At 37.5% G+C, this 27,577-nt stretch overlaps 1 protein-coding gene across 4 annotated transcripts in view; it reads right to left on the reverse strand.

Annotated features, from left to right (window-relative positions):
• Positions 1–19,661, reverse strand: part of DSC2 (desmocollin 2) — a 32,064-nt gene extending 12,403 nt beyond the window's left edge. For 2 of the 4 annotated variants that reach the window (XM_060173650.1, XM_060173652.1), the window contains exons 1-8: positions 19,208–19,660; positions 10,519–10,603; positions 8,379–8,578; positions 7,052–7,171; positions 5,252–5,407; positions 3,695–3,839; positions 2,114–2,280; positions 45–179 (exon numbers count right to left, since the gene is read on the reverse strand). In XM_060173650.1, the coding sequence (XP_060029633.1) occupies positions 45–179; positions 2,114–2,280; positions 3,695–3,839; positions 5,252–5,407; positions 7,052–7,171; positions 8,379–8,578; positions 10,519–10,603; positions 19,208–19,276 (1,077 nt within the window). In that variant the 5' untranslated portion in view covers positions 19,277–19,660. Of the gene's footprint in view, positions 1–44; positions 180–2,113; positions 2,281–3,694; positions 3,840–5,251; positions 5,408–7,051; positions 7,172–8,378; positions 8,579–10,518; positions 10,604–19,207 lie in introns of all 4 variants that reach the window. The other 2 variants (XM_060173651.1, XM_060173653.1) reach the window with 2 other exon arrangements.
• Positions 19,662–27,577: the final 7,916 nt, after the last annotated feature.

Raw genomic sequence — 27,577 nt, forward strand, 5'->3', positions numbered from 1 at the left:
GCATTGAGATGCACATTTTTCTTCAATCAATATTATGTACTTACAGAATTACGAGTGAACGTTGGCAAGTTGTCATTGACATCTCCAATATTAATGACGCAGATTGAAGTGGTCTGCAAGCCAAAATACTGGCCACCCATGTCTTGTACTTTTAGTTTTAGCTGGTACTTATCAAGTAACTGAAAAGAAAAGAATTTATTGAGTAAAAGCAACACAATAAATTAAGCTTGCACTTACATTCTATCATTTTCCTCGCATTAAAAAATTTTAATGACAGAGGACCTCATGGGTATTGTATTATTATTATTTGGAAAACTGAGAAATGTTATGCATGTACAAACTATTGTATTTACTGTTGAATGTAAACGACGGGGGATAAAATATTTAAAGGCACACTAAAATGAAAACGTCACAAAAATGGTTGTCAAACATAGTTGGATAAAAGCATTCTTAGACCTCTTTATGAGCCAAGTGTTTTCAACTGATTCTACCGGAAAGGTCTAAGAGTTAATGATTAAGAAATAATATCAGTAAAATAAAATAAAAATTAAAAAAATCTGAGGACTGGGGAGATAACATGCAAAAAGACTTTTATGCCTGAAGCCCCAAAGGTCCCAGGTTTAATCCCCAGCACCACCATAAGTCAGAGCTGAGCAGTGCTCTGTGAAGGGGAAAAAAAAAAAGAATTTGCGTTATTATCTGCTTTTCCAGAGCCTGTAGATTCTATAAAGATTCTGTGCACATTAGTATGTGGAACCATAACTGTGATCTATTAATTTATCAGTATATGATACTGCATTCTTCATTTTACTCACACTAAAAGTACTTACAAATAATAAATAATAGTTTTGGGGGCAGGAATGTGGGACATCTAGTAAGACACATGCCTTTCTTTTTTTTTTTTTTGGTATTTTTTATTTTTCCTTTCTTTTTTTTTTTTTTAAATTAGTGATTTAATAATGATTGACAAGACTGTAGGATAAGAAAGGTACAATTCCATATAATTCCCATCACCAGAGTTCCATATCCCATCCCCTCGATTGGAAGCTTCCTTATTCTTAATCCCTGTGGGAGTATGGACCAAAGATCTTTATGGAGTGTAGAAGGTGGTAGGTCTGGCTTCTGCAATTGTTTTTCCACTAGACATGGGTGTTGACAGATCCATACCCCAGCCTGTTCTTATCTTTCCCTAGTGAGACAGGGCTCTGGAGAGGTGGAGTTCAGTGTATTTTTAATGATAAGCATAGAGAGAAAAAGAAACGCCTGCAGCCTGGCTCATCACTCATGAAGACTTCTCCTTCAGGCAAGGGCCAGGGGCTTGAACATGGGTCCTTGTGCATGGTGATGTGTCCACTTTAACAAGTCCACCACCATCTGGTCCCTAAATATGTGCCTTTTAATTAGCCCAACACATGGAAGGACTGAGGATAGCACCAGTGGGGGAAGCTTCGTGAATGATAGAGCAGTGCTCAGGTGTCACTTTCTGTCTATATCTCTATCTTCCTCAAGTAAAAACTAAACTAAAGTACACAATAAAATTAAGTCCAGATGGTTTCTCAGTAGTATCATATGCACAGGGCCTTTAGATGTATTATACCATATGACCTATGTAGATGCAAAAAAAAAAATTGTGACAGTCAAGTGAAAATGATAAAATGGAAATTAGCAAATACAAAAGCCTTTCTTTTAGTCTATGTAAGTAGAAGACTGTATGTGAGATGGCTGAGGAAGATATGATACAAACTGAAAAAAAAATGCACTGTTATCTGTAGATGAGAATTTTCCACACATTTCTAAAAGTTTCACACCTTATACTTAGTAGTTCTTATTTTGAATATGAAAATTTATTTATACTGCTTGTATTTTGTGAAATGTTACTCGAATGACTACAAAACAGTGTTTCAAAATCAGCACACTACAGCATTCACAACCTCCATTAACATACTTAAAATAACACTTTTCCATTAACATATTTCAAATAACACTTTTCCCAAACGAAGAGTCACAAAATTCCTTTTTAACAACACAGCTAAAATAATACATACAGAGCTACAGGTACTACAAAATAGTCAGGTCATACATAATCGGTGATATAAGTTAACGTTTATGTTACCTCTCTGTCTAGCTGAGATGAAGTAGTGGTGATCACACCTGTATCTGGATGCACAGAAAACATCGTGGGTGACGCTGGGATCTGCTCAATGATGGAGTACTTGAGGCGTGTGTGCATTGTGTCAGGTTCATCTTTGTCTGTAGCACATACCTGCCCCACAGTAGTACCTGTGTGGTGAACATCTTCTTTAGTTTCCAGTATTTATACATTTTTAATTTTTGCTTTATTCCACAGCTCTTGTTATACTACAGGAATATTTTTGATGACTGTACATCAGCATAATAACTTTTGTAAGCTTCTGACTTCCATAAAAAGCCTCATTTCCTTTTAACTATCTCAGTGTTATAACATCTGGATATACCGGTAAATACATACATATTTACTGTATTTACTGTACACATGCTGATAATATTCATCTCCCCACTAATCTCTGCATTTTTGCAATAGAATATTCTAATTATTCTTCAACCTTTTTTTCCCCATTTGTAGACCTATATTCAAACTGGTCAACATGGAGCTGTTTTCTCTGAAAATATTTAGCTTTGTTGACCTTTTCCTGAGTAGACTAAAAAACCTAGATTTGACTTCCAGTTAAAATGGTTCACTTTCATACTAGCGAAAACAGTTTAATTATCCTTCATGACCTTTATGACCATGCCTAGAACACTGTCAATCATTTAAAGAGTGGATATCTGCAAGACTATAACTTCTGCTGTAACAGATTTATTATTTTAAACATGTTCTCTAAACATGTCTACCATACCCAAAATAAGGAAGGCAAGTAACATTTATTGAGTAACTCATACTTTTCAGGTACTCAGGCATTCCAAGTATATTATGTTTGATTTAATGTTTTAAAAAAATTTAATATTTATTTATTTTCCCTTTTGTTGCCCTTATTTTTTTTAATTGTTCTTGTTATTGATGTTGTTGTTGTTGGATAGGACAGAGAGAAATGAAGAGAGGAGGGGAAGACAGAGAAGAGGAGAAAAAGATAGACACCTGCAGACCTGCTTCACCACTTGTGAAGTGACCCCCTTGCAGGTGGGTAGCCAGGGGATTGAACCAGAATCCTTACACCGGTTTTGATTTAATCTTTATAATAATCTAGCATATAGATATCCCATTTTATGGATATGGAAACTAAGGTTCGTTGAGATTAAGGAACTTTCCCAGGGTCCTAACATACAGTTTATGAAAGGCAGGATAAAACTTTTTCCAGAGGGGTCCAATTGACAGATTTTTTTCCTTGCTCTTGACAGGGAGATATGCTGCCTCCAAATGCCTACAGTGAAACTCAACTTATGAAGTGAAACTTGGGGGCTGGATGGTGGCACACTTGGCTGAGAGCACATGTTACAATGCTCAAGGACACAGGTTTGAGCCCCCAGTCCCCACCTGCAGGGGGGAAGTTTTGCAAATGGTGAAGCAGTGCTGCAGGTATCTCTCTGTCTCTTTCCTTCTCTGTCTGTCTCTCCCTTCTTCTCGACTTCTGGCTATCTTTATCCAATAAATAAAGAAAAGAAAAATAATTTGAAATGAAACTTGAAGAGTCTATGCATTATTAAAGTAGCAACTCACCAATCCTGCAGTTTTCAAGAACTGAAAAAGTATAAACTTTTTCTGTAAATACTGGGTAGTTGTCATTCTCATCCTCAATTCTGATCAGGAGAGGCAGTGGAAGCTCTGGAGTATATCCATCTGGAGTTGTTGCAAAAGCAGTGATCTGTAAAGACAACAAAATGAGGAATAAATAAAAGATTATCCTTTAAGATATGATTCGGGCTTGTTTTGGCTTTAATCTGGAGACTGTTTAGCATTTCTATGGGTAGGGATACAATCTCAGTGCCAAAAAGGTAGCTTATTCAAGATGTAATATAGCGTCTTATGTTTAAATGTATCTAAAATGACAGAAGATTCTTTTTGTTGTTGATTAATGTGATGTTTTTATTATTACTTTCCCAAAACAATCATGAGAATTATTTTATTTTTAAATAAAAATTTCTTTTTAAAATTTTTATATTATCTTTATTTATTTATTAGATAGAGACAGCCATAAATGGGGAGAGAAGAGGGTGATAGAGAGGGAGAGAGACACCTACAGCTCTACTTCACCACTCATGAAACCTTCTCCCCTCAAGTGGGGACCAGGGACTTGAACCCTGTTCCTTGAGCACTGTAACATGTGCACTAAACCAGGTGAACCACCGCCCAGCCCCTGAATAAAAATGTCTATCTTTTAAGTTTAACTAAACTTTCCCCCCCTAATACTTAGAATTCCAAGTTCCCAGGTGCAGTCAACTAGGATATTAATTCATTTCAGATTAGAATTTGAAGTATATTGGACATTTATTCATAGAATTCTCATCATTAAAATGTTTAATCTTAAAGTGGGAATCAAAACTAGAATAACTGACCACAAATTACATATGCAGTATAGTTTACACCTTTAGATTTTACAATATGAAGTTCAAATCCTTCTCATAACAATGACCATAACAAAGTGAAACATCACAAGTACTTAGAAGGCATGTAAGTCTAATCTTAACTATTTAACTCAAAAGTTAGCATGCCCACTCAGTTAATTTTATTTACTGATATATAATTAATTGAGTCCAAGAAGATGCAAAATTAACAAAAACTGAGTTAAGTAAAATGGCCAGTTTCTACTGGAAATAGCACTAGGTTAAGTACCTATATATCAATTCTTACTCTTCCCTAAAAAGTTAGACAGATAATTAGAAGGCTGCATACACAGTCTACATCCTATATGTGCTTACCATAAATTAATAGTTTCCCAGGAAAGTCATTGAGATTTTTATTTTGAACTTGACTTACCACTTATATCTGTTTCTACATCTGTAAGATGTTCACTAATCTACTCTGTCAACTAAATAGTCCTCAAAATGGCACTCTATTCTCATTTGAAAAATAAAAAGCAGAATTATATTACCAAGACTGATCTAATAGAATCTGATATTCTTAGCTTAAAAATGTATTTGAAGTCAAGTCTGTATATCAAAAAAAGAGTACAGAATACGATTTTAGAAAAGACAAAACATTCAATGACCTGATAGTAAGAGACAAAATATCCAAGTTTAATCATCACTAATTCAATATGTAAACTTAAAGCTTTACCTCAAAAGATTCATACTGCTCACGATCTATAGGACCAGTACAAAACAGGTTTCCAGTATCTCTTTCTATATAAAATAAATTTTTAGGTTCTCTGTCGACTCCAGACCCTCTGATGGAATAGTATATAGTGTAATTTTGTGCTGTGTCAGATTGAACCTAAAATGCAGATACACATAAGAAACTTACTTATTTCACACAAACTTTTATCCATGTGTTATGCAGTCACATTGCAATTTTTAATGTGATGAGTATTCAATACCTAATATAAATAAAACACAGGGCATATAGTAATAGGTATTCAACACCTTTACTATTATGTATGAATAAAAAGTAGAAATAGAGTTTTAAAAGTCTAATATTTAAAAAATTTAAAAACCAAGCCATGAAGAAAATAATGGAGTGGTGTCTTAGTTTTCCAAAATAATTAAGTGATAATTTAAAAGCAAAACAATACCATCTCTTTGGTGCAGATAGGGTCAAATATTTTATTTTTTTCCCTCATATAAAGAAAAGTATAAATCTGAGCTTGAAATAGTCTCTAATTTTGCTTTACAATATGAACTTTAATTTTCTATAACATATTAAAGATACTAGAAATAAAATATACTTTTTTTTTTTTTTTGCCAAAGCCAAGATTCAAACTTAGGTAGTACACTATCAAAGTGAAATGCTCTGCAGGCCCTAAAATGTACTTTTGTGGCCCAAAACTTAGAAAATATTTTTGTTAGTTAAATTCTGTCTTTGTCAGTAGCTTCTTTATTACAGAAGTTGAAGCATGAAAAAAAAATTAGTAAGAATAGGATTAGGATAATGTCCTTGCAAGTATAATTTTCTGATATTTGGTTCAACAAACAATTTTTTTTCAAAGTCATTTTCATTTTCCTATTAAGATTTTATAGCATAAAAGGACGGCAAATGATTATTCTCTGATAACTTCTTTTTTAATTTTAATAAGTTCTCTTGGCTGCATTAAGTTACTTGGTGGGATACAATGAGGGTTTCTCTCTCATCATTTCAAAATCTAGAAGAAATGATGTCCAAGTAATCAACTAAATGTTACTGATTACCAACAGTGGGAAAAGAAAAGGTTTGCCAAGTTTTCACTAAATGTTAAAAGCAAGAGAACATGGAATCAGTATGCTTCTTGCCATGGATTTAGGCATATAATACGTGTGTCTTTCCTTCATGGCATTTTGCCTATTGTTAACAATTTCATTCTTTATTATAAAAGATGCTTGGATCTAGAGAATGGCAGACTCTGTGAAACATTTTAGTGATATGAAAATTCATTAAGGAGCCCAGTGTTTGCAAGTACAAAATAGATTGTACAGTTTTGTGACTAACCAATTCATGACAAAAACTGTGAAATTGCATATATAGACATAAAATTTTTATTTGTACACATATAGTGAAACATAAAATACGTAGTCACTCATATATTAATATAAAATTTCCAAAAATATCTGCATCATAAGTGTACAGATTTTTTTAAAAAGATGGAAACAGAGAGTTGGGTGGTAGCGCAGCGGGTTAAGCGCAGGTGGCACAAAGCACAAGGACCAGCGTAAGGATCCTGGTCCAAGCCCCCAGCTCCCCACCAACAGGGGAGCTGCTTCACAAGCAGTGAAGCAGCTCTGAGGTGTCTTTCTCTTACCTTCTCTTTCCACCTCTCTCTGTCCTATCAAACAACAATAATAACTACAAGAATGAAAAGAACAAAGGCAACAAAAGGGAATAAATAAATAAATATTTTAAAAAAATGGAAACAGACTTTCACAGTGGCAAGAAAGTAAACTGTACCTGTTGAAGAAAGAGTGGGAAAGGACCCAAGGAATTCTCTAACATTGAACAAGGAATAGGAGCCCATCGTCTCTTGGCACGTCTTAGAACCATTTCTGTAGAATGTCTTTTCTTCAGTACCTCAATTTCAAAGGAAGAAAGAAAAAAAAAAAAGAGCCCATGATTAACTTACTTCCAAAGTAAACCATTCTTCTCTCATGAGGACTAGCTAGGGATCTATAAAATCATGAGCTTGAAAACCAAACTAAATGTCATAGCAAAAAAAGTTAATGAAGATGGAGCTGACATATTATCACTGAAATATTTTTTGAGAAAATAATAAAGGGGGTCAAGAGGACACAGAAAAGAGACAGAGTTGAAAGCTTACAAGAAGAACTGAAAAAAAGTCTACAGCTGCCTGGCCATGCAAAAACATGGGAGAAAAATATGCAAAGAAAATAAGGAAAGTAGGTGTCCTTCTAAAATTGTCATTAGTATCTTCCACTCACCAGCAACCAAGAGGCAGGGAATCAACAAAGAGATCTGTGTCAGAGCAAGGAGAAAAATATGGTGACAGCTTTCAAAGTGCTGAAGTGTGTAATGTCCCATGATACAATAGAGGTAATCTCTACAGGAGTATCACAATATGATAAGCATGCATGAGGTCCAGACCTGCATTTAAAAGAGTCATCTACTTTCTAGACTACAAATTCTGTGGCATATGATCTAAGAAACTTCCAGAGATTCAGGTTTCCTAACTTACACTTAGAAATCTAATCTCTAGTCAGAATGAAGACTGTATTTATACCTACTCTAAAATTCTCATTTTATAGTATATAACATTTTCAACTATACATCCAAAATGAACAGGAGTAGCAGTCTGTAGTAAATAGCTTATGTTGTTTAATATTTTCCATTTGAAGAATGTTTAAGTAGTTTAAAATATGGTTTAAAATATGGTGAGGTTGTGTATGATACAGAAAATCCTAATAAAGGGATTTTTCAAAGTTAACCCAATTGCCAAACAATGCAATTACTGTAATAACTATCGACTGTCTTCTTAAACCCTAAGACAACAGGGATCTCCCGCTTCCTCTATAGAGCCTATGTTTCTCTCAATCTTAGAACCTCTGGGATGGGGCTCACTTCCCTGCATGCTTCTCTCAATAAAATAATAAAAAGAAAAAAAAATGTTTAAGTAGTACCTTGGTTTTCATTGCTCTTTAAGCTAGAATGTCCTAAATGCTTTCTGATTCCATTACCAGTAATCAGAATATCCCTATCTATTATGCCAGTGCTAGTTACATCTGAAGAAAAAGGGGGAAAAAAGCTTTATAATTGACTGTACCTTTGTTTGATGAACTAAAATGACAAGTATTTCCTTATTTTCTTGGTTCTCAGTGTTGGAAAGCAATATTGTAAAATGTCTTTTCTCTGAGGACAAAGTGATAGAATGTCTTGTATAGATGGAGCCATCTTCTAAGACTTTAAAATCAGGATCACTTGAATGAATTAGATTGGCAGATCGAAAGCAGCCCTTCAGGTCAACTATACAAAAATATACATAGCAAGAACGTTTAAGGTAAGACATAGCAAGATATATCTTTAATAGCAATCTAACTTAAAATTAGTTATAGTGATATGATGACATTTAAAATTTTGGAATTCTGAAATGGCATATGAAACTTAATTAAGCTTCATTAAACATGTGCATCATTTTGTTTCTTTTCCTTTTTTGTCTCCAGGGTTATTATTGGGGTTCAGTGCCTGCACCATGAATCCACTTCTCCTGGAGGCTATTTTCCCCCTTTTGTTGCCCTTTTTTATTGTTGTTGTGGTTATTAATATTATTGTCATTGATGTCATTGTTGTTGGATAGGACAGAGAGAAATGGAGAGAGTAGGGGAAGACAGAGAGGGGGAGAGAAAAACACCTGCAGACCTGCTTCACCGCCTGTGAAGTGAACCCCCTGCAGGTGGGGAGCCCAGGGCTCGAACTGGGATCCTTAGGACAGTCCTTGAGCTTCTTGCCATTTGCGTTTAACCATCTGTGCAACTGCCCGAGCCTCTGCATCACTTCTTATAATTACATTCTTTCAAAAAAAATTTTTTTTATTTATTTTGATAGAGACAGATAAATTGAGAGGAAAGGGGGTGATAGAGAGAGACATACAGAAACCTGAAACACTGCTTCACCACTTTCCCCCTGCAAGTGAGAACCTGGGGGTTTGAATCTGGGTCTTTGCACACTGTAGCATGTCCACTCTAAATAGGCACCACTACTTAGTCCCTAGTAATTACATCCTTTCAAGAAGAGATACTTGACCTTAAATAAAAATATGAGAACTCTGGTGAATGAATACTTAAATTTACACTATTTTTTGAAATTGGAAATAAGCTATATGTTACTTGAAATTAAGTAATTGGAAAGATTTACATTAGAAGTTATTAAAGTATTACCAAATTCTTCATTAAAAATTTTGTTAGTCACCATAACTGAGTTCTGAATGGTTTAATTTTTTTAATGTGACAATGTTATATAGAAAAAGTAATAAACAATACAGAAGAACTGTAAAGGGAATGAATCTGATAAAAGAAATAGCAAAGGGACGTTGCTGCTGAGTATAGCTAGGCTTATACATTTACAGGGTGTGAGAGTACACTCCTGACATTTTATAGTATCATAAACCTATGGCAAATTAGTTGCATTTGTTTAAAATATGTGAAAGAAAATATAAATGAAATATTAAGTGTTTTTTATAGTTTTTTTAAAGATCACTGGGAACAGTGAAGCCATTTTCTTTTTTGTTTATTTATTTTTCTTTTCATTGCCACCAGGGTTATCAATGGGATTTGTGCCAATACTATGAATCCATGGCCCCTGGTGGCCATTTTTTCCTTGTATAACTTTTTCTTTCTGCTTTCTTTTTATTTGATAGGACAAAGAGAAATTGAGAGAGAAGGGGAGGTAAAGAGTGAGAGAGAAAGATAGACAGCTGCCATCTTGTTTCACTGTTTGTGAAGCTTCCCCCCAGGGTTCTAGAAGAGACTAGAACCCAGATCTTTGAGCATGGTGATATGTGAGCTTTAAAGCAGTGCATCACCACCTGGCCCCCAAGTCAATATATATCTGAGACTGGGAGATTCAGAGAGAAAGACCAGAACACTGCTCAGCTCTGGCTTCTGGTGATACTGGGGATTGAATCTGGGACCTCAGAGCCTCAGGCATGAACGTCTTTTGCCATAACCATTATGCTGACTCCTCAGCAAGAGAAAAAATTTTAAAGCAATACCTTAAAATTTAGGTTCAATTTCTTCTCTTGATTTCACAGAAGTGAACCAAATGTCGACATTAGTCATTATTTTACCACTTAAATTCCTTACCTACTGGATATGTTTTTTAAAGGACAACATTCAAAGCAACTATGTAATTTTAACCAAAAGACTACACCAACTTTGGATTTGGTTTATCTCTTGGCATTTTCTTACCTCTGCCTACAAATTTGTCAGCTTCTAGTTCAGAGGGCACATGAAGTACTGCTTCTTCACATGCATCACAAGCAAGTGTTAAGATCTAAAAATAAATCAAATAACTATCATGAGTAAAAATGATTTTAATGCAAACATAGTTTATAAAATGTATAAAATGATATAGCTATGAGTTGCTTTCCATAATTGCAAAAATTAATTAAAGCATGCCTAGAGTAAGAACTGAGAAAGTCTCTACGGAGGGGAAGACTGATAAGCTCAAATTCATGTCTCCACTCTTCACAAAGCATGAAAGCTCAGAGGGGTTCTTACCATCTTGTCCTTTATGTCCTGTTCTGCAAAACTGAGTTGATGGTGACTTCCCTAACTTAGTGGGAATATTGGTGAATCTGCATGAGTACAAGTATGCAAGCAAAAGAGGGAAGACAATAAATGTAATGAATCAACAGTGACTTTAGCTAACTATGAGCTATGGCACCAAGTGAATAATATACTAAGGAACAACAACAGGAAAAAAAAAAACCTTAGTGTTTTTTCTTTTATTGTTTTATTGGGAGTGGGGGTGGAGTTAATGGTTTATAGACCAACTGTTCCCATATGGGTACAACTTCTCACCTCTCTATGACAGGTGTCTGCAAAACACTCTCACCCCCAATTAAAGTGCATTTCTACCATCATGCACTAGAACCCCTAACCCCTTCCCCATCTCTCTCCCCACCCTCTTTACCCTGAGTCCTTTGCCTTGGTCCAAGTCATCAAACCCAGTCCAAGTTTTATTAGTGTTTTCCTTTTCCTGGTGCTTTTAAAGAGAAATTACCAACTGTCGTGAAATGATTTGGAAAGTATATATGATCCTATACAAACAAGCATATCATTCTGAAATATGAACTTACTCTGAAGGTCCAACTTCTCACAAATGTGTATTAAGGTCCTCTTAGAAAATATTTTATGGGGGCCCACCAGTGGCATACTGGGTTACGCACACATAGTACAAAGCACAACGATCCTGGTTTGAGCCCAGTCTGATCACTTCATAAGTATTGAAGCAGGTCTGCAGGTGTATATGTTTCTCTCTCCCTCACCTCAATCTCAGTTTCTCTCTGACCTGTCCAATAAAATGGGGTGGTGGTGGTGGTGGTGAATGGCCTCCGGGAGCAGTGGATTCATAGTGCCTGCCCCGAGCCCCAGCAATAACCCTGAATGTAAAAAAGTCTTTTATGTAAGACAGGAGGAGGATAAATGGTAAGTGATCAGACTTATAGGTGGGGATTAAGAAATAAAGCAAGGAAAAATGTGAGGAGAAAGGGCAATAAACAGTGGTCTCTTTACCAACTTCAAGGACTCAAAGGGGACGTACGGATGGTCTTGAAAGGCAGTTGTGGGCCCAGTACCCTATAGTGGAGAGAAATGACAATTTGCTTGTGGGTGAGGTGTGTTGACACCCATCTTAAAGAGCTGTGAAACAGTACCTCTGTGAGAACAGTAGTCTTATGAATCAGCACCTCCTCAATAAGGTGAAAAAAAAAAGAAAACATTTTAATGTTTTATTTATTTTTTCTAAAAGGCTATGATTTAATCTTAACCAATTCTAGTACAATATAATTTGAACATAGCAAGATTTAATTTAGTTATTTCTGAAAATTTACAATGGATCTTCTAAAACTTTCACAACATCTTCCCTAGGGCTTCACCAAAAGCAAAGAGAATATACATTTGTACTATTATTTATAGATCTACAAACATACATTCAACTAATAAAAGTTGGAATAAAATTTTTATTTTTAATATATGGTAAAGTAATTCTATTTACCTATCTAATTTAAATTTTATATGAAGGTTCTGGAAAAGTAAAGCTCATGTTTCATCCATAAATTAGTAGTGGAGACAATTTCACCATATGAATAATAATACCCAAGCAAAGAAAGAAAAAAAGAAAGAAAGAGAGAAAGAAAGAAAGACAGACAGACAGACAGACAGACAGAAAGAAAGAAAGAAAGAAAGAAAGAAAGAAAGAAAGAAAACTTAAAGATTCAAGAGTAGAAGCCAGGAGATCAACTGTGAGAATTAGATGACTGAGTATTACAGCTCAAGATGGATAAAACCAAACACCATTTATTTATCAAAAAAAGACCTATTGGTTGCTTATTAAGGGCTACGTAGTATAGAAAGGCATAGTGGTGAATGAAGTTAAATCTTTGTCACCTCACAGAGATTATATTATAATGAGAGACAAAAAAAAATAGCTACACAAAATCACAAAGGTCACGCAGTGCCAAGGCAGAAAGAGATACCTAGTATAAAAATAATAATAATAATAAAGCAGGAATTGAGGGCCACAGAGGAGGGACCTGAAGCCTGAATGAAATGAGAAAGCTCACAGTTCACTGCTTTGAAAGTGTCTTTCATATGAAGCAAACAAGCAGAACAAATGACCTACAAGTAACTTCACTGGTGTGTCGGATGAAGTAAAATGTTTTCCTAAGAGTAGACCATGGAGAAGGGTGTGTAATAGTAGTGCTACCAAAAGGGCAATCAGGAACATATCACAAAAAATCAAAAAGGCCTTACGAAAGGGTGCAATTTGTTTTGGTGCCTTTGAACCTAGGGACTCATACATGTATAAAGCATGCACTCTACTGCTGAGTTATATTCCCAGCCCCAGTAATGCATATTTTATTCTTAGTGCGAAGAGCAACACCAGTAGATCTAGGGTGGGAGTGTCATGCGTAGCTAACTCTTACAAACCCCAGTGAAACTACACTATCCCAGACCAAGAGTCAGGGGCGACATGGAGAAATAGCTCTCAGGATTGGGATGTCTTGCTATAAGTGCCACGCGGACATGCCAGTGCACCAGGGAATGATGTCTTATGGTGTCTTTCCCTCTCTCTCTGTCTCTCTCTGCCTCTCAGAGAAAAAGCAGCCCAGAAGCATGTTCACTACCCTGACTACACACACATACACACACAAACACACACACACACACAATGAAAATTTAAAGATATAAGAGTGGAAGCCTGGAGGTGAACTGTGAGGTTATAAAAAGTGATATAAGGGAGAGATCTGGATTTGGTAATAAAGATTAGCTGGATTAACACACAGGCCAAGAGGTAACACATGGATAAAGTATTGGACTCACAGGCATGAGATCTTGAGTTCCATCTCAGACATTGAATGTGCCAGAGTAATGTTCTGGTTCTCATGACAATACTATGGATAAATAGCAAATGGTTGTTGAATCTCTGCCACATGCGGCCATCATAATCCCCCTCAACAATGCCACTTGGAGGTAAGACATATTTTGCAACTGTGATAAAGTAGGATACACTTCATGACAGTAATCTAGGATGCTATGGATGAAAACTGGGAACTAGGCTTTTGTCAGGTAAGGTCACCTGAAAAGCATTACAAATCACCACGTCAAGAAAGACAGAGCTTTCAAATGCAGAAAGTCTATACAAAGGTTCAGAGGTAATAGAGCCCTGTAAATAAAACCTGGAATGGCTGATAAATACAGCACAAAAGTGACCAAATTGTACATTTTATTCTAATTTTTATTAAATAGGACAAAAAAGAAATTGAGAGGATGGGGAACTAGAAAGAGGGAGAGAAAGAAAGACACCTGTAAACCTCCTTCACAGTTTATGAAGTGGACCCCCTGCAGGTAGAGAGCAGCGGGCAGGGCATTCAAACTCTGTTCCTTGCACTTAAAAGATCACACTACCAATTGGCTCCCAAGGGACTGAATTTTAAAATAATACAGAAAAGTAACAATGAAACATAATCTTAACATCACCAACACAGTATATCAATATTTTTTCTTAAATATATATTTTTTAGTCAGATAAATTACATACTACTTTATATATGACTAAGTTAAGTTTGACCAGTTTGGAGGGGACCAAAGAGAAAGCATTGTTATTTGCAGTAGCAGCAGATAGACTACTCAGACAAAAGCCTGTGCCAAAACTATAAAGATGATGGACACATCTGTTTGTTTCTGTAGAGCCTAGACCACACCCATCTGTAATTTTCACGTTCCTAGGTTGACTTTTCATGCAGCTATAGACAGAGAGAGACAGAGACAGAGAGAGAAGAGACAACTCAGCACCTGAGATCTCTCCATTTCTATGGGAATTCCATGTAGAATAAGAGCTCAGTATGGAAGGTACAAAGTCCTGTGCCCTCTTCAGTGAACAATATTTTTGGTATGTTTTGTTATATATTTATTTGCCATTCTAAAGCATATAACAAGGAATTTATAGGGCAAAAAAAAAAACCCTGAAGATAAACCTAGAACACCAGAGTGAGAAGAGTAATTGAGAAACGACTTCTGAACTGAAAATACTACATACTCTATTTAATTTAATTGATTAATTAATTAATTTATTTTGGCCTGGAAGAACAGTGAAATCAAGTCACAGACCCTCAGATTCAGAGATAACATACCTGCCAGGTCAATATTTACAGTAAACTTGTATAAAAAGCAAAAGGAAAATATTAGATATCAGATGAATTGGAAAGGGAGAGATATGAATTGGGAAACCAAAAACAAAACCTTGGGCCAAAGAGATAATTCAACAGTTAGGGCACATAAATTGTACACTTTAGGTCCCATAGATGACAAGTTGAATCCTCAGTATCCCACTTTATGCCAGAGCTGAGCAGGTCTCTGATCTCTCTCACTCATGTGAAATAGATATTAAAAGTCTATTATATTTGATATGATCATTTCAAATGGAAATGATGGAAAAACTAAGCAAATCATCAGGTCAGCAACACAGCAGTATGAGAAATTTCAGAAATTAAGAAAATACCCATTAAATATCAAAAGCCATTAGCCTTCATGCACATGAATAAAACGAGCTAAATAACATAATGTCAGGGGAAAAAATTCATGTTCAGGAGCAATATAAAGTTAAAATCCTACGAAATAACTTTTAACAATTAGCATGTAAGGAAAATCTGATAGTATTTCTGCAGAGCAGAAAATAGTAGTACATAAGAACAAAGATTTGACTTTGGGTGAAAAATATACAGCAGAAACACTCTAATTTTCACTAACAATTTTCATTTACATTAATATTCATAAAGGTTTTAACGTGTGGTTACAATCACCAATGATTTTGGAGAATTTCTACTTCTCTCCTTACTTAGTGTCATGCTGCCAAAATTCTGGATGCTTGTCAAGGGCAAAGTGATCTTTTCATTGTAGTTTCTAATTTATCTTTTCTGATAATGAATGACAGCTGAAAGATTATACTGTCATTTTTATCGTTTTATAAGAAATATTTCATGTTCATACTCATTATACTTCTTTTTGACTTATTAGAACTCTTTATAGTAAGTATGTTAGTATTTTAAAATGTGATCTACAAATAGATTTTCCAGTTCACCAGTTACCTTTTGACTTTGTTTATGATGTTTTTTTCAGTTTGGTTTAGTCTTATACCATGGAGACAAGTGTCTCTTAAAATATTTCTCAATTTTAATAAATACCTTTGGGAGATGAGCTATCAATTAACCTTCCTTACTTCAAATTTAAGTAAGGAATCACTGTTATTTATATGGTACTACAGATTAAATTCAAATCTTTTATCTGGAGTTTTCTGTGACATTTGCATGACATACAGATTCAATTTTATCTTTTGTCAAATGAATACCTAGATAAAGTAGTCTTATGCCAAAGAGCTCATCAATGATGTGTTACAGCATCTATCATAACAGTGCTTTCTGTCTAGACATATTCGATCTTTATGGAGGGGAGAAATGGTAATTAGTATTTGCCAAATACAGAGTCATCGACACTTTTATCTGGTAACCTGCTCTATGGATACATCTGCCCATATGTGAAATGGTGAAATGACAATTTAAAAAGTTTATTCTTTCTGGTATTATTTTTAATAGCAAAATCAACAGCAGAGACAATGAATGGAAGTTTTAAAGACACTTGAGATATTTCTAACTATAGATGTAATGGAACTTGATGGACTAAAGGAAGAAAACAGTAAAGAAGAAAGCATAAACTGGGCTGGGTGGTAGTGCACCTGGTTGAGTGCACATGTTACAATGCACAATGACCCAGGTTCAAACCACGGATCCCTACCTGCAGAGGGAAAGCTATGCAAGTGGTGAAGCAGGGTTGCAGGTTTCTGTCTCTCTCCCTTCTCTATCATCCACTTCCCTCTTGATTTCTGGCTGTCTCTATCCAATAAATAAATAAAGATAAAATTTTTTTTAAAGAAGGAAGCATAAACAACTTCCAGATTTCATACTTGAGGGAGAAGGTGCAGGAAATTGCTTGTTATTGAAATATAGGACACTAAAAGAATTGCAACAGTGTTTTGGGTAAACAATAAACCCTCCATCACTCATTCTAATAGATGTCAGGTCAAAAAGGTCTATTGTTCAATGGAGACATTAAGACTAGCAATATAAACTGAGTAGATGTAGACACTTGTGTGACCTATATGATATTTTAGGAATAGGATCTAGAGCAGGGAGTACAATTCAAAGTGGTCAAGAAGGTCAAAAGAAAAAAAAAAGTGAATTTCAAAAATAAAGGTATATGGTCTATAAGGTATAATCATATAAGTAATGATTTTCATTTAGCAATGGGATCTAAATGATCTTAGAGAAAGTTCCTCAGAAATTTAGGCAGAAGGCAGAGTTCAACTAAGTAAGTCATGCTTCAGGTGAGGCAATCATGGGAAGTGAGGAAAGACTGATTTGTTGGAATACTGCATTCCTTGAAGCTTATAGAGAAGGAAATGCAAATGATGTCTCCCAAAGTCATGCTTCTTTAAAAAAACACATCTTCTACTCAAATGTTTTAAAGATATTTATCCCACTGAAGAATCATAACCATAACATTCATCTGAGGCCGGGAAGGCTTTGTACAGCTATGCACAAGAGCATCAGAACCAAGTGAGGGCACACACCAAGCATCCACCCCAAATACAGAGAAGTGACAAGGGCAAATAAAGCCAGTGTGAGATGTCTCGCCACTCCACTGTAAGTATAAGCAGATAAATACTGCACATTCTTATGGGGGGGTTGCAGAAGAATACAGTTTCCTCTAAATATCTAACTAGACTTTTCTTTCCAATAACAAATGGTTTTTGAAGTGATCATTTTATTAGGAATGTAACAGAAATGGGCTTCTTTGTCATCAGCCATGTATTTTGTGACCAACCATTGTTCATTCCATTCTTGGCTTCCTCAGTTGTAAAATGCTACCTGACCCTTTATGTTATTAATATGTCTTGTAAAATCTGTTAAGTGTTCGAAGTCCATTAAGATCCTTAGAAATACACTGCAATAACAGTAAAACTATTATATGACTTATTTGTCTTTTAAATTTAAGGGGTTCCATGTATAGTAAAACAGTGGAAAAGGAAATGTGAACATTTCAGCCCTCCAATTTCCACCAATTCTGCTGTAGTTTGCTAGAGGACTGTGTCTAGTGTTTTCTGATCTTGTCCTTGAAGCTCTAGTGCCTGCAGTTCAACATAAAAAGGCATTAACAAGTAGTGTGCACATTTGACTTTCTTCTTCCAGGGACCAAAGGAGAATTCCTGCAAAGACTACTCCCCCCTATTAGATTGCTGTCCAGAGGACACTGATAAAATCCTTCAGTAAGTTCCAAGTCCTTCAGGCCAGTGAGGAGCGCTGTCCTGCTCCAAATTAGGTACTTCCTTTCTTTCTAGGTGGCTAGGATAGTCTTACTGTGTTCTTTAAGTGGAAGTGAGGGAGCCAGGGAGTGAGCTGAAGAATTCAGGTTCCTCCAGAGACTTGAAATCCAGGTAATTTTTTCCTCAAAAATTAAGGGAAACTACCTCCCAAGGTGACAAGGGAAGTGCTACTTCATCCAGGGCCATTCAGTCTTACTTATTTTATTTTTATTATCTTTATTTATTGGGTAGAGACAGCCAGAAATTAAGTGGGAGGGATATATATAGAGAGGAAGGGAGAGGGAGAGGGAGACAGGGAGAAAGAGAGAGAGAGAGAGAGAGAGAGAGAGAGAGAGAAAAGACCCGCAGCACTGCTTCACTATTTATGAAGCCCCCCCCCCCCCAGGTGGGGACTGAAGGTTTGAACCCTGGCCTTTGCACATTGTAAAGTGCTCTGTCAACCAGGTGAGCCACCACCAGACCCGGTTTTCACTCTTTAATTCAAGTGACAAGTCAACTAGCACCTCCCCCCCCCCCCCCCCCCACACACACACTTCCACCAACCCCAATCTGGAAGCTCAGCCTGCCTTCACCCAGGGATTATGGTGGTGTCCGCCCAGGGGCACCTCTTTCTGGGATCTGAACCCGACAAGGAAGCAGAAGTGACCTGCAGCCTTTCCCATGAATTCAGAAAAGCACAGAGAAGCACTTCCCACCTCCCTGCTCGTCCCCAGAGGCCATGGTTTTGGATGGGCGTTCTCAGCCAGTGCCTGTCTCCATCTGCCAGAGCTGATTACATCTACCACTTCGCGGAGACACCCTTCTCCCCCAGGGAGCTGGGCGCCCAGGTTGCAAGCCCCTGTGTCTTCCCCCACTCCAGTCAACTTTATTCCCCCCAACTTTTCCGAGGCCCATTCACCCCCGATTTGCCCGCCACCTCCCTGCTCCTAAAGTTTTGCAGTTGGTCAAGATCGTTCCAGCCCCTTCCCAGGAGCGGTGGCCCAGAGAGCCACTCACCGCGAGGGTCAGCAGGAGCTGCGGGCGGAGGACTCCTCCCCGGGAGCTCGCGGGTCGGGCAGCCGCCATGGGCGCAGCGCAACGGGCTCAGGTCGCCGGCGCAGGCGGCGGGGCTCCGGGTGGGAAGGCTCCGGGGGCGCGTGCGGCGGAGGAGCCAAAGGCAGAGAAGGTGGAACACGGGGAGAAGAGCTTTTCTGAAGCCACAGCCTCTCACTCCAGGGGCTTTTCCCTCGGCAGGAGGGTGGGGCTGCCGGCGCGTCCGAAAGGCACAAGGTGGCCCCTCCTTGCTATTTGTCTTTAGTCTTCATTTCTCTAAGAAAGCTCCCGCTGGAAACTCCCTCGCGCCGCCACCCTTTTACCTGTGCTAGATGTTTCTCAGCGGTGGACTCCACCTATAAGGCCCCTCTCCCCCCGCCCCGTGTCAGCCGGGAGGATCAGCAGCTGGCCGGGCCCAGCCCAGCCCAGCCCAGCCCAGCCCAGCCCAGCCCAGCAGAAGCCCTGACTGTACCTAGACTCACTCCCAAGGCAGGGCGCGCTCCTGGGCCTTGGCTCCGCCCTGTGCGCTGACCTCTCCGCCCTCTGCCCCAGGCTCTGCCTGGGGTTCAGTGACATATCCCCGCGGGTCGGCTGGGAGCTGGAAAGGTGGAATGTTTCTGCTACAGTTGCACCCCCACACATGCATACACACTCCCCCTCAGTCAGAGGGCTGACTCCAGAGGGACGAGGAAATTACTCAGGCCTCCCGGTGCTATTGCGGACACTTTGCAAAGGTGGCTCACCTTTCTTCTTGAGTTTTGGTTTTGTTTTACGACATTTCAGATCCTATGTGAGAATCACCAAAAAGGTTATGATGTGTAAAGAAAACAAAAGGATCAAGGTTACAGAAATATAACAAAAGCAAAGGTAACGTACTACGAAAATTGGGTGGCTATGGTTCTAGCCATTGGTTAAATGTGGGCGACTGGTTCCCCCCTCCAGCTCCTCCCTTCCCACTATTAAATACAACCTTTGACATTTTTCTAGCTTATCTCCTAGTTGGTCTCCTAAACAGCCACTGGCATTTCCGCTTTTTCTCTCCTAACACAAAATCCAAGAGGTTTGTGGTGAGAAATGAAAGGACGAAGTCAAAATTGTGTTTTGTTTTGAACTGTTCTTAAGTTGTGTGGCATTGCAGCACTTAGCCTAGGAGATTAAATAGAAAAGCGGTATACTTTCAGCACTTCAGAAAGCAATGACAGAACTCATTCTGACTCATCTGTTCTGTAACCTTTTTTCAATTATTGGCTTAAACCAAGGAAGTGTGACCACAAAGGAGAAACTTGACGGTTCCATTTAATTTGGTTTGTCTCAGAGACATTTGGAGAAACCTGTTTGAAAAACCAACATGACATGAGCATGATTCCAGTTGTTGTAAACGAGTACAGTTCCAACACTAACACACACAGAACCAAAACTATTGTAATACTGAGCATATATTTAAAATAGGTGCAAGCAGCACATGCCTTACATCCTATGGATTAATCCCATGCACTCTTAATGAATGACTACTAGTAGAAAGCAGTCCTGTTGCCTGTCTAGAATGTGTCACTGACCCATTGCTAGTAAAATAAGCCTAGATCATCAACCTGAGAGTAGAACTGATGATTTTGTTTCCAAGCTTTTCTATACTCATGCTTCCCCAGCAATGATTTCAGGAGTACACCTCATCCTTCGAATGATGACATCATGCTCTCTAGCATGAGACTTTCCAGAAGCCAGCAAAACAAAGGACTAGAAATCTACCTCATTCCATCATCATAACCATGAACAACAGACTATTCCCAAACTCTTGCTACACTTCAACTTCTAGTGCCTCAAGGGTGGTTCCTATTATTCCTCATTCCAGAGAAGGGTGGAAAGGCCATTTGAAACAAATCAGTCTTAAATATTTATTTCTATCAACAAGTATTATTTTTATCTTTCACACTTTATGGCTGATTTAAATGATGGGGGTTTTAGCTTTTTTTATTTTTTTTACATTTATTTATTTATTTATTTTCCCTTTGTTTTTGCCCTTGTTTTATTGTTGTAGTCATTATTGTTGTTGCTATTGATGCTTTGTTGTTGGATAGGACAGAGAGAAATGGAGAGAGGGAGGGGAAGACAGAGAGGAGGAGAGAAAGATAGACACCTGCAGACCTGCTTCACCGCCTGTGAAGCGACTCCCCTGCAGGTGGGGAGCCGGGGGCTTGAACCGAGACCCTTATGCCGCTCCTTGTGCTTTGCGACACCTGAGCTTAACCGCTGTGCTACCGCCCAACTCCCTGTTTTTGTTTTTGATTGAGGTTTTAGCTTTTGTATTAGCCTTTGTTCCATTGCGAAAAAAATTTAAACCAAATTTAAGCCTTAAATAAGTGCTTTGTTTTATTTTATTTTATTTTTTGCTTTTACAAGTTTTTCAAATTTAATTTCTGGTGTATTGGGGGATTTCCCAGACAAAACTATCTGTTGAATATCAATTTGTATTGTTGTTGTTATTGTTACTATTACTAATACTTTTCCTAAATGTAACACAGTTTATTTATTGTTTAGCTTGGAAGACATAGTCAGTGCAATGGTTCCTCTATAAAACATCTGGTTAAACACACACATTACAGTACACAAGGACCTGAGTTCGAGCCTCCGGTCCCTACCTGCAGGGGGAAAGCTTTGCAAGTGGTGAAATAGGGCTTCAGATGTCTCTGTCTCTTTTCCTCTCTATCACCTCCTTCCCTCTCAATTTCTGGCTGTCTCTATCCAACAAATAAATAAAGATAACAAAAAAATTAAAATAACAAGTTTAAAACAATAGGTATAAATTTGAAGAGATAATGAAATGTGGAAAGAGGAAAGGAAAGTTGTTTTTATTTGTTTGAATTCTGTGGAACTGGCCCATATTGCACACATGATTTTCCTTCCACCTTCTCATTCAGTTAGACAGAAAGAAAGAGAGAGAGAGAGGGAAAGAGGTGAGATGCCATAGTAACTGTTTAATTTGAGATTGAAAGCATCAGTTCTTTTTTTTTTTTCTTTTTTTTTACCAGAACACTGCTCAGCTCTGACTTTTGGTGGTGTGGGGTATTGAACCTGGGACTTCAAAACCTCAGGTTTGAGAATCTCATGGCATAACTATTACGGTAGCTCATCCACCCAATAATTAGTATTACTTTATTTTATTCAACTAAATGGGAATGCTGAGATCTTAGAGGTTACTTGAGCACTCTAGTACCCTTAACTGTAGTACCAAAAGAAATCAAGTCAAAACAGCAGGATGGTATTTATAATAAAAGATGCTATTTAAAAAGGAAAAAAAAAGAATTTCTTGGATGGGAAAAAGATATCTCACTAGTTAGGGTGCATGCCTTGCCATGTGACCTCAGAGTCCTGATATCACCTAGGAGGTGCTATGATACGCATCCAGAATTTTAGCAACATGACGTTAAGTAAGGAAATAGAAATTCTCAAAAACCATTGGTGAGTGTAACCAGTGGTTAAAACCTTTATGAACAAATGAAAATGGAACTTGTTCTACTTCTTTCCAGGTTCATATGCATTTGCAAATAGATCAACAAACATCGGAAATAAAAAAAGGTGAATAATTACATGGAAAATTATTATCCAGACATCATTTATTCATTCACTTACTCATTCAATGAGTGGCTGTTGTGTGCTGGGAATCATGACAGATAATGTTGGAAATACAGATAATGTTGGAAATGAACACAAAGGAACAGGTTAATACAGTAACAACAAAATGTATCTTTTTTATTTAAAAATTTTGTATTATTTTACTGAGGGGGCCATCACTGACATCTACATACAATTTCACTATATAATAGGCCTCCAGAGTTTTCTTCCTATCAGGTTTAGAAGAAAAGAATGACATGGTCATTTAACTTGGAAGCTTTGATCTGAGCAGAACTAGAAGTCTAAAATAAAAAGTTGTTATTTATAGGTGTGGTTGACAGCAGTCAACCACTGGCAGCCAACCATGCTAGGGCCAGCCAGAAGAAAGTTCCAGGCAGGAAAAAACAATAATATATATGAAAAGTCTATGCTAGAAGGAACCTCCAGAGTGCAAAGGTCTGAATAAACATAGATGTGTTTGCATGCAGCAGTATTTAAAAGTTAGAGCAGAGAGAAACAGCCAATGAAAAGGCACAGATAGCTAGCAAACAAAGATAAAAAAAAAAGTGAGCGCAGCGCGCACACACACACACTCACTCAAAAGGTAGTGTGGCTGTCAAGAACCAAATGCGAATGTCTTCTAATGATTATCTCTCAAAACAGTGAGTTTATTTTCTCTAGATTTATTTCAGAAATGGGTAAAACTTCATCCATGAACATATTTCACAAGTAGTTTTTATGTTGTTAACATATCACCTTTATAGTTAGCTGCTTATATTTCACCTTGAATTACTTCACAGTTAATCTCTTTCACAGAGTTGGGGATCAAAGGTATACATTTCAGATGGAGAATGCTTCTCTTGCTTCCAGACTTACTCTTTTTTTTTTTTTAACTCTTTACGTTTTTTCTAGAAATTGTGCCTCTTCTGAACTTGTACAGAGACCAATGCCTGAGACTTAGTAGGTGCTCATTAAGAGCTGATCCAAAAACTATTTAGTGAAGCAAGCTAAAGTGAGTGGTTAGGCTAGGAAAATGACTCAGACATACCTTCCATGCATAAAGGCCTGTGTTCCATCTCTGGCAGCACATAAAATGACTTAGTGCTGCTCTGTTCTCTCCCCTTTGACATGAAAAATAGTTTTCTTTAGTTTTAGAGATATGAATATCTTTCTTACACAGTCCTTCTTAGAGACATCTACCAGAGACATCTGTTAAAAACAGTGCAAAAATTTTTTTGTTTGTTTCTTTTGGGGGGTATTAATGTATTACAGTCGACAGTAAATGTGGTAGTGTGTACATGCATAACATTTCCCAGTTTTACACATAACAATATAACCCCATTAGGTCCACTGCCATCCTGTTCCAGGAGCTGAACCTAACCCCACCCCCCACCCTTGCCCACATCCCAGATTCTTTTTACTTTGGTGCAATATACCAACTCCAGTCCAGGTTCTGCCTAGTGTTTTCTCACCTGATCTTGCTTTTCAACTTCTGTCTATGAGTGAGGTCATCCCATATTCATCCTTTTGTTTAAAAACAGCGCAAAATTTTTGAGCTTTATCTTGTTTTTGTTAACACAATTTTCTCAGAATTCACTCAGTAGCTTGATTGAGTTTATTGGCTGTCTTTTAAGTGCAAAGTACTATAATGAATATTTACTTATATATTTTTCCACACACTATCTCATCTTTATTTCAAAAACTATACTTTGAAAATGAAAGGGAAATTGACTTTGATTATAGACACTGCATTTTCTTTCTGTCTCTTTCTTCCATTCCCTCTCTCTCTCTCTCTTTCTCTCTCTCCACAATGTCACTGCTCCTAGCAGACAATTTTATTTTTATTTTATTTTTTATATATTTATTTATTTATTTATTTTCCCTTTTGTTGCCCTTGTTGTTTAACATTGTTGTGGTTATTGATGTCGTTGTTGGATAGGACAGAAATGGAGAGAGGAGGGGAAGACAGAGAGGGGGAGAGAAAGACAGATACCTGTAGACCTGCTTCACCACCTGTGAAGTGACTCCCCTGCAGGTGAGGAGCAGGGGGCTTGAACCAGGATCCTTATGTCGGTCTTTGCGCTTTGCGCCACATGTACTTAACCTGCTGCGCCACTGCCCAACTCCCGACTATTTTACTTTTTAAAGAGTAAGAAAGAGAGAGGAGGAGACAGAGAGAAGAATGAATGCAACTCTCCTCCCACTGGTGAAGCTTACTCATTGCATGGTACTCCATCCACATGGTGTCCAGGGGCTCAACCCCAATTCTGGAGCACAGAGAACTATGTACTCTATTAGACAGGCAAGCTATCTTCTGACTCCAGCTTCCTATATTTTATTGTGGCAATTTTTTAAAAGCGACATCAAAGGTATATCAGAAACTTTATAAAAACAAATTTTATTTATTGGATAATGCGATATAATACACTTTTCCTTCCATTATAAAATATTACTTTTAAATTGTGTTCAGTTTTTCAGAAAGAAAACAACAAGCAGAAATTGTGGCATTTTTTTTTATTTGGGTGGTGTATTTATTTGTTTGTTTATTAAATTTTTTTGCCTCCAGGGTTATTGCCGGGGCTCAGTGCCTACACAAAAACCATCACTCCCAGTGGTTTTTTTTTTTTATTATTATTCCTTTTTTTTTTCTTTCTCTCTTTCTCTCATAGAGGAAGAAATAATTTAAGAGTGAAGGGGTGGGGAATAAAGAAGGAATGAGCAAAAGAGACACCTGCACCACTGCTCTGTTGTCCATGATGGCTTCCCTCCTGCAGGTAGGAACCTAGGTCTTAAACTCAGAGCCTTGTACGTGATGATGTGCCTGTTCTACTTAGTGTACCACTGCTTAGCCCTTTGTATAGATTATTTAATCCATTTGTTTGGGGTGATATTGAGAGGGAGAGGTTAGAAGTTTCTGGGAGTGTTGAGTGAATGGACTCTTGAGGAGAGGGACTGGAAGAGCAGGAATGATGGAGCTGTCACAGGGATGAGGTTGGGGGGTTACAGAAGATGGCACAGACTTGGTAGCACAGTATAAGTACTGGGGAAAGTATAAGTATAAGATGAAGTTGGATCCCTGTGCCAACATTTAGGCAGCACTTGGAATATACCAGCTTTAATTCTGACTATCTTTGAGAGATAAATACTAAAATTGTCCTGGTTTTGTTCTGGCTGGCAAATATTCCCCCTTAAACTCCTACCTTTGCAGTAACTAGAAAAATGCCCTTTAAGCTGGGGTTTTTCCCCTAGGCCTATGATTCTGTTAAGTTTGGATTCTACTCTGTATCATACTCGATGCCAAGATAGATTTGCCAAAAAGATCACATATATGCTTGTGGATTCCTCTGCTTCAGATTCCTGCAGTTGGTGGACTGGCTGATTTCCCAAAAGTTTCAGAGGATCTGTCTCCAGGTATTCATAAATGAGCAAGTTGGGGTGGGGGGTGGTTGTTTTTAGTATATTTAGTTTTTAATATATTTAACTTCTGAAAAAAAAAAAACCTGTTGATTCCCAGTGTCCTATGGTGAACATAGCGAATTAGTACTGGGTGTGGTAGGCTGACAACTCACAGGGAGATAAGAAACTGTATACTTGTGAGAACAACATGGCAAAGAAACATGAAAAGTTTCACTAACATGATCAGATATAAAATATTGACTACAAGCAAAAATTAAAATTTATGCTACCGTATCTTCAAGAGAACCGCATATAAAGAAGTTGTTATTCAGCAAGGGTGAATACTCTTAAACATGACTGCTTAGGAAACTGAAGAAATTGAACACAGTGAACTATGTCCGTTGCATGATGAACAAAGGAAATTTCAACCACTAAGGAGATAATTTGGGTGGTAAGATCAGGGATTCATTTTGGGCATGTTAATTTTAATGAAATGATGGGATGAATTAGAAGTTTATGGCTTATTAAAGAAAATCTAAGTCTAAAATGTAAATTTGCGAGTCCTGTTTTCCCGATAATTAAGTTTTGTGAAGATCAATATTTATGTCAAGACTTTGGTTTCCAGAGCTTTTTCAGTTTCATGATTCTGCACTTGGACTAATCTGTTATTTAGGGGAAACAGCTTATTCTTCTAATATATATTTTCCTTTCTAAATGAGAAAACACTTTTCTTTAAATAAAAAAGGACAGTTAAATAGGAGGCTCAAAATGTGACTAAAATTTGGAATAGTTGTGATCAAAATGACAGAAATCACTAAGATTCCATTAACTAAGGAGCGTTGAGGGCAGAGATAGCATTTAGTGACATTTGTTTCAATTTGTAATGATGTTAATATGCATAATGCAAATGAGCATTCCCTGCCTTTATGAAGTGAGTCTCCTCTAGCGCAAAAATGAGCTGACGACGGTTTTCATTCTAATTAAATAGAGTTCTCCATCTTCACTTCTTTAATTTTTTTTTAACTGATAAGTGGGACTTAATAAATAAGAATAGGAAGAGGGAACATAAAGTGAAACTTGGACTGGGCATAGTGACAAAGGACTCTGGGGGTGGTGGGGGAGGGAGGGGCTATTTATTGACAAGCTTGGGGGCCTGGTGCATAATGACGTTATACCCATGTGTCAATGACTGCACTACTACTGCACTTTAAGCCATGAACCCCACCCCCTTCACAGATAAAAATGATTACAATTTTGTTTCTCTTTCTTTTATTTACAGGACAGAGAGAAATTGAGAGGGGTGATGGTGGGTGGGAGGGCAGAGTGACC

Source organism: Erinaceus europaeus, chromosome 15 (genome assembly GCF_950295315.1).
Source record: "Erinaceus europaeus chromosome 15, mEriEur2.1, whole genome shotgun sequence".
In the NCBI taxonomy this organism is placed as follows: Eukaryota; Metazoa; Chordata; class Mammalia; order Eulipotyphla; family Erinaceidae; genus Erinaceus; species Erinaceus europaeus.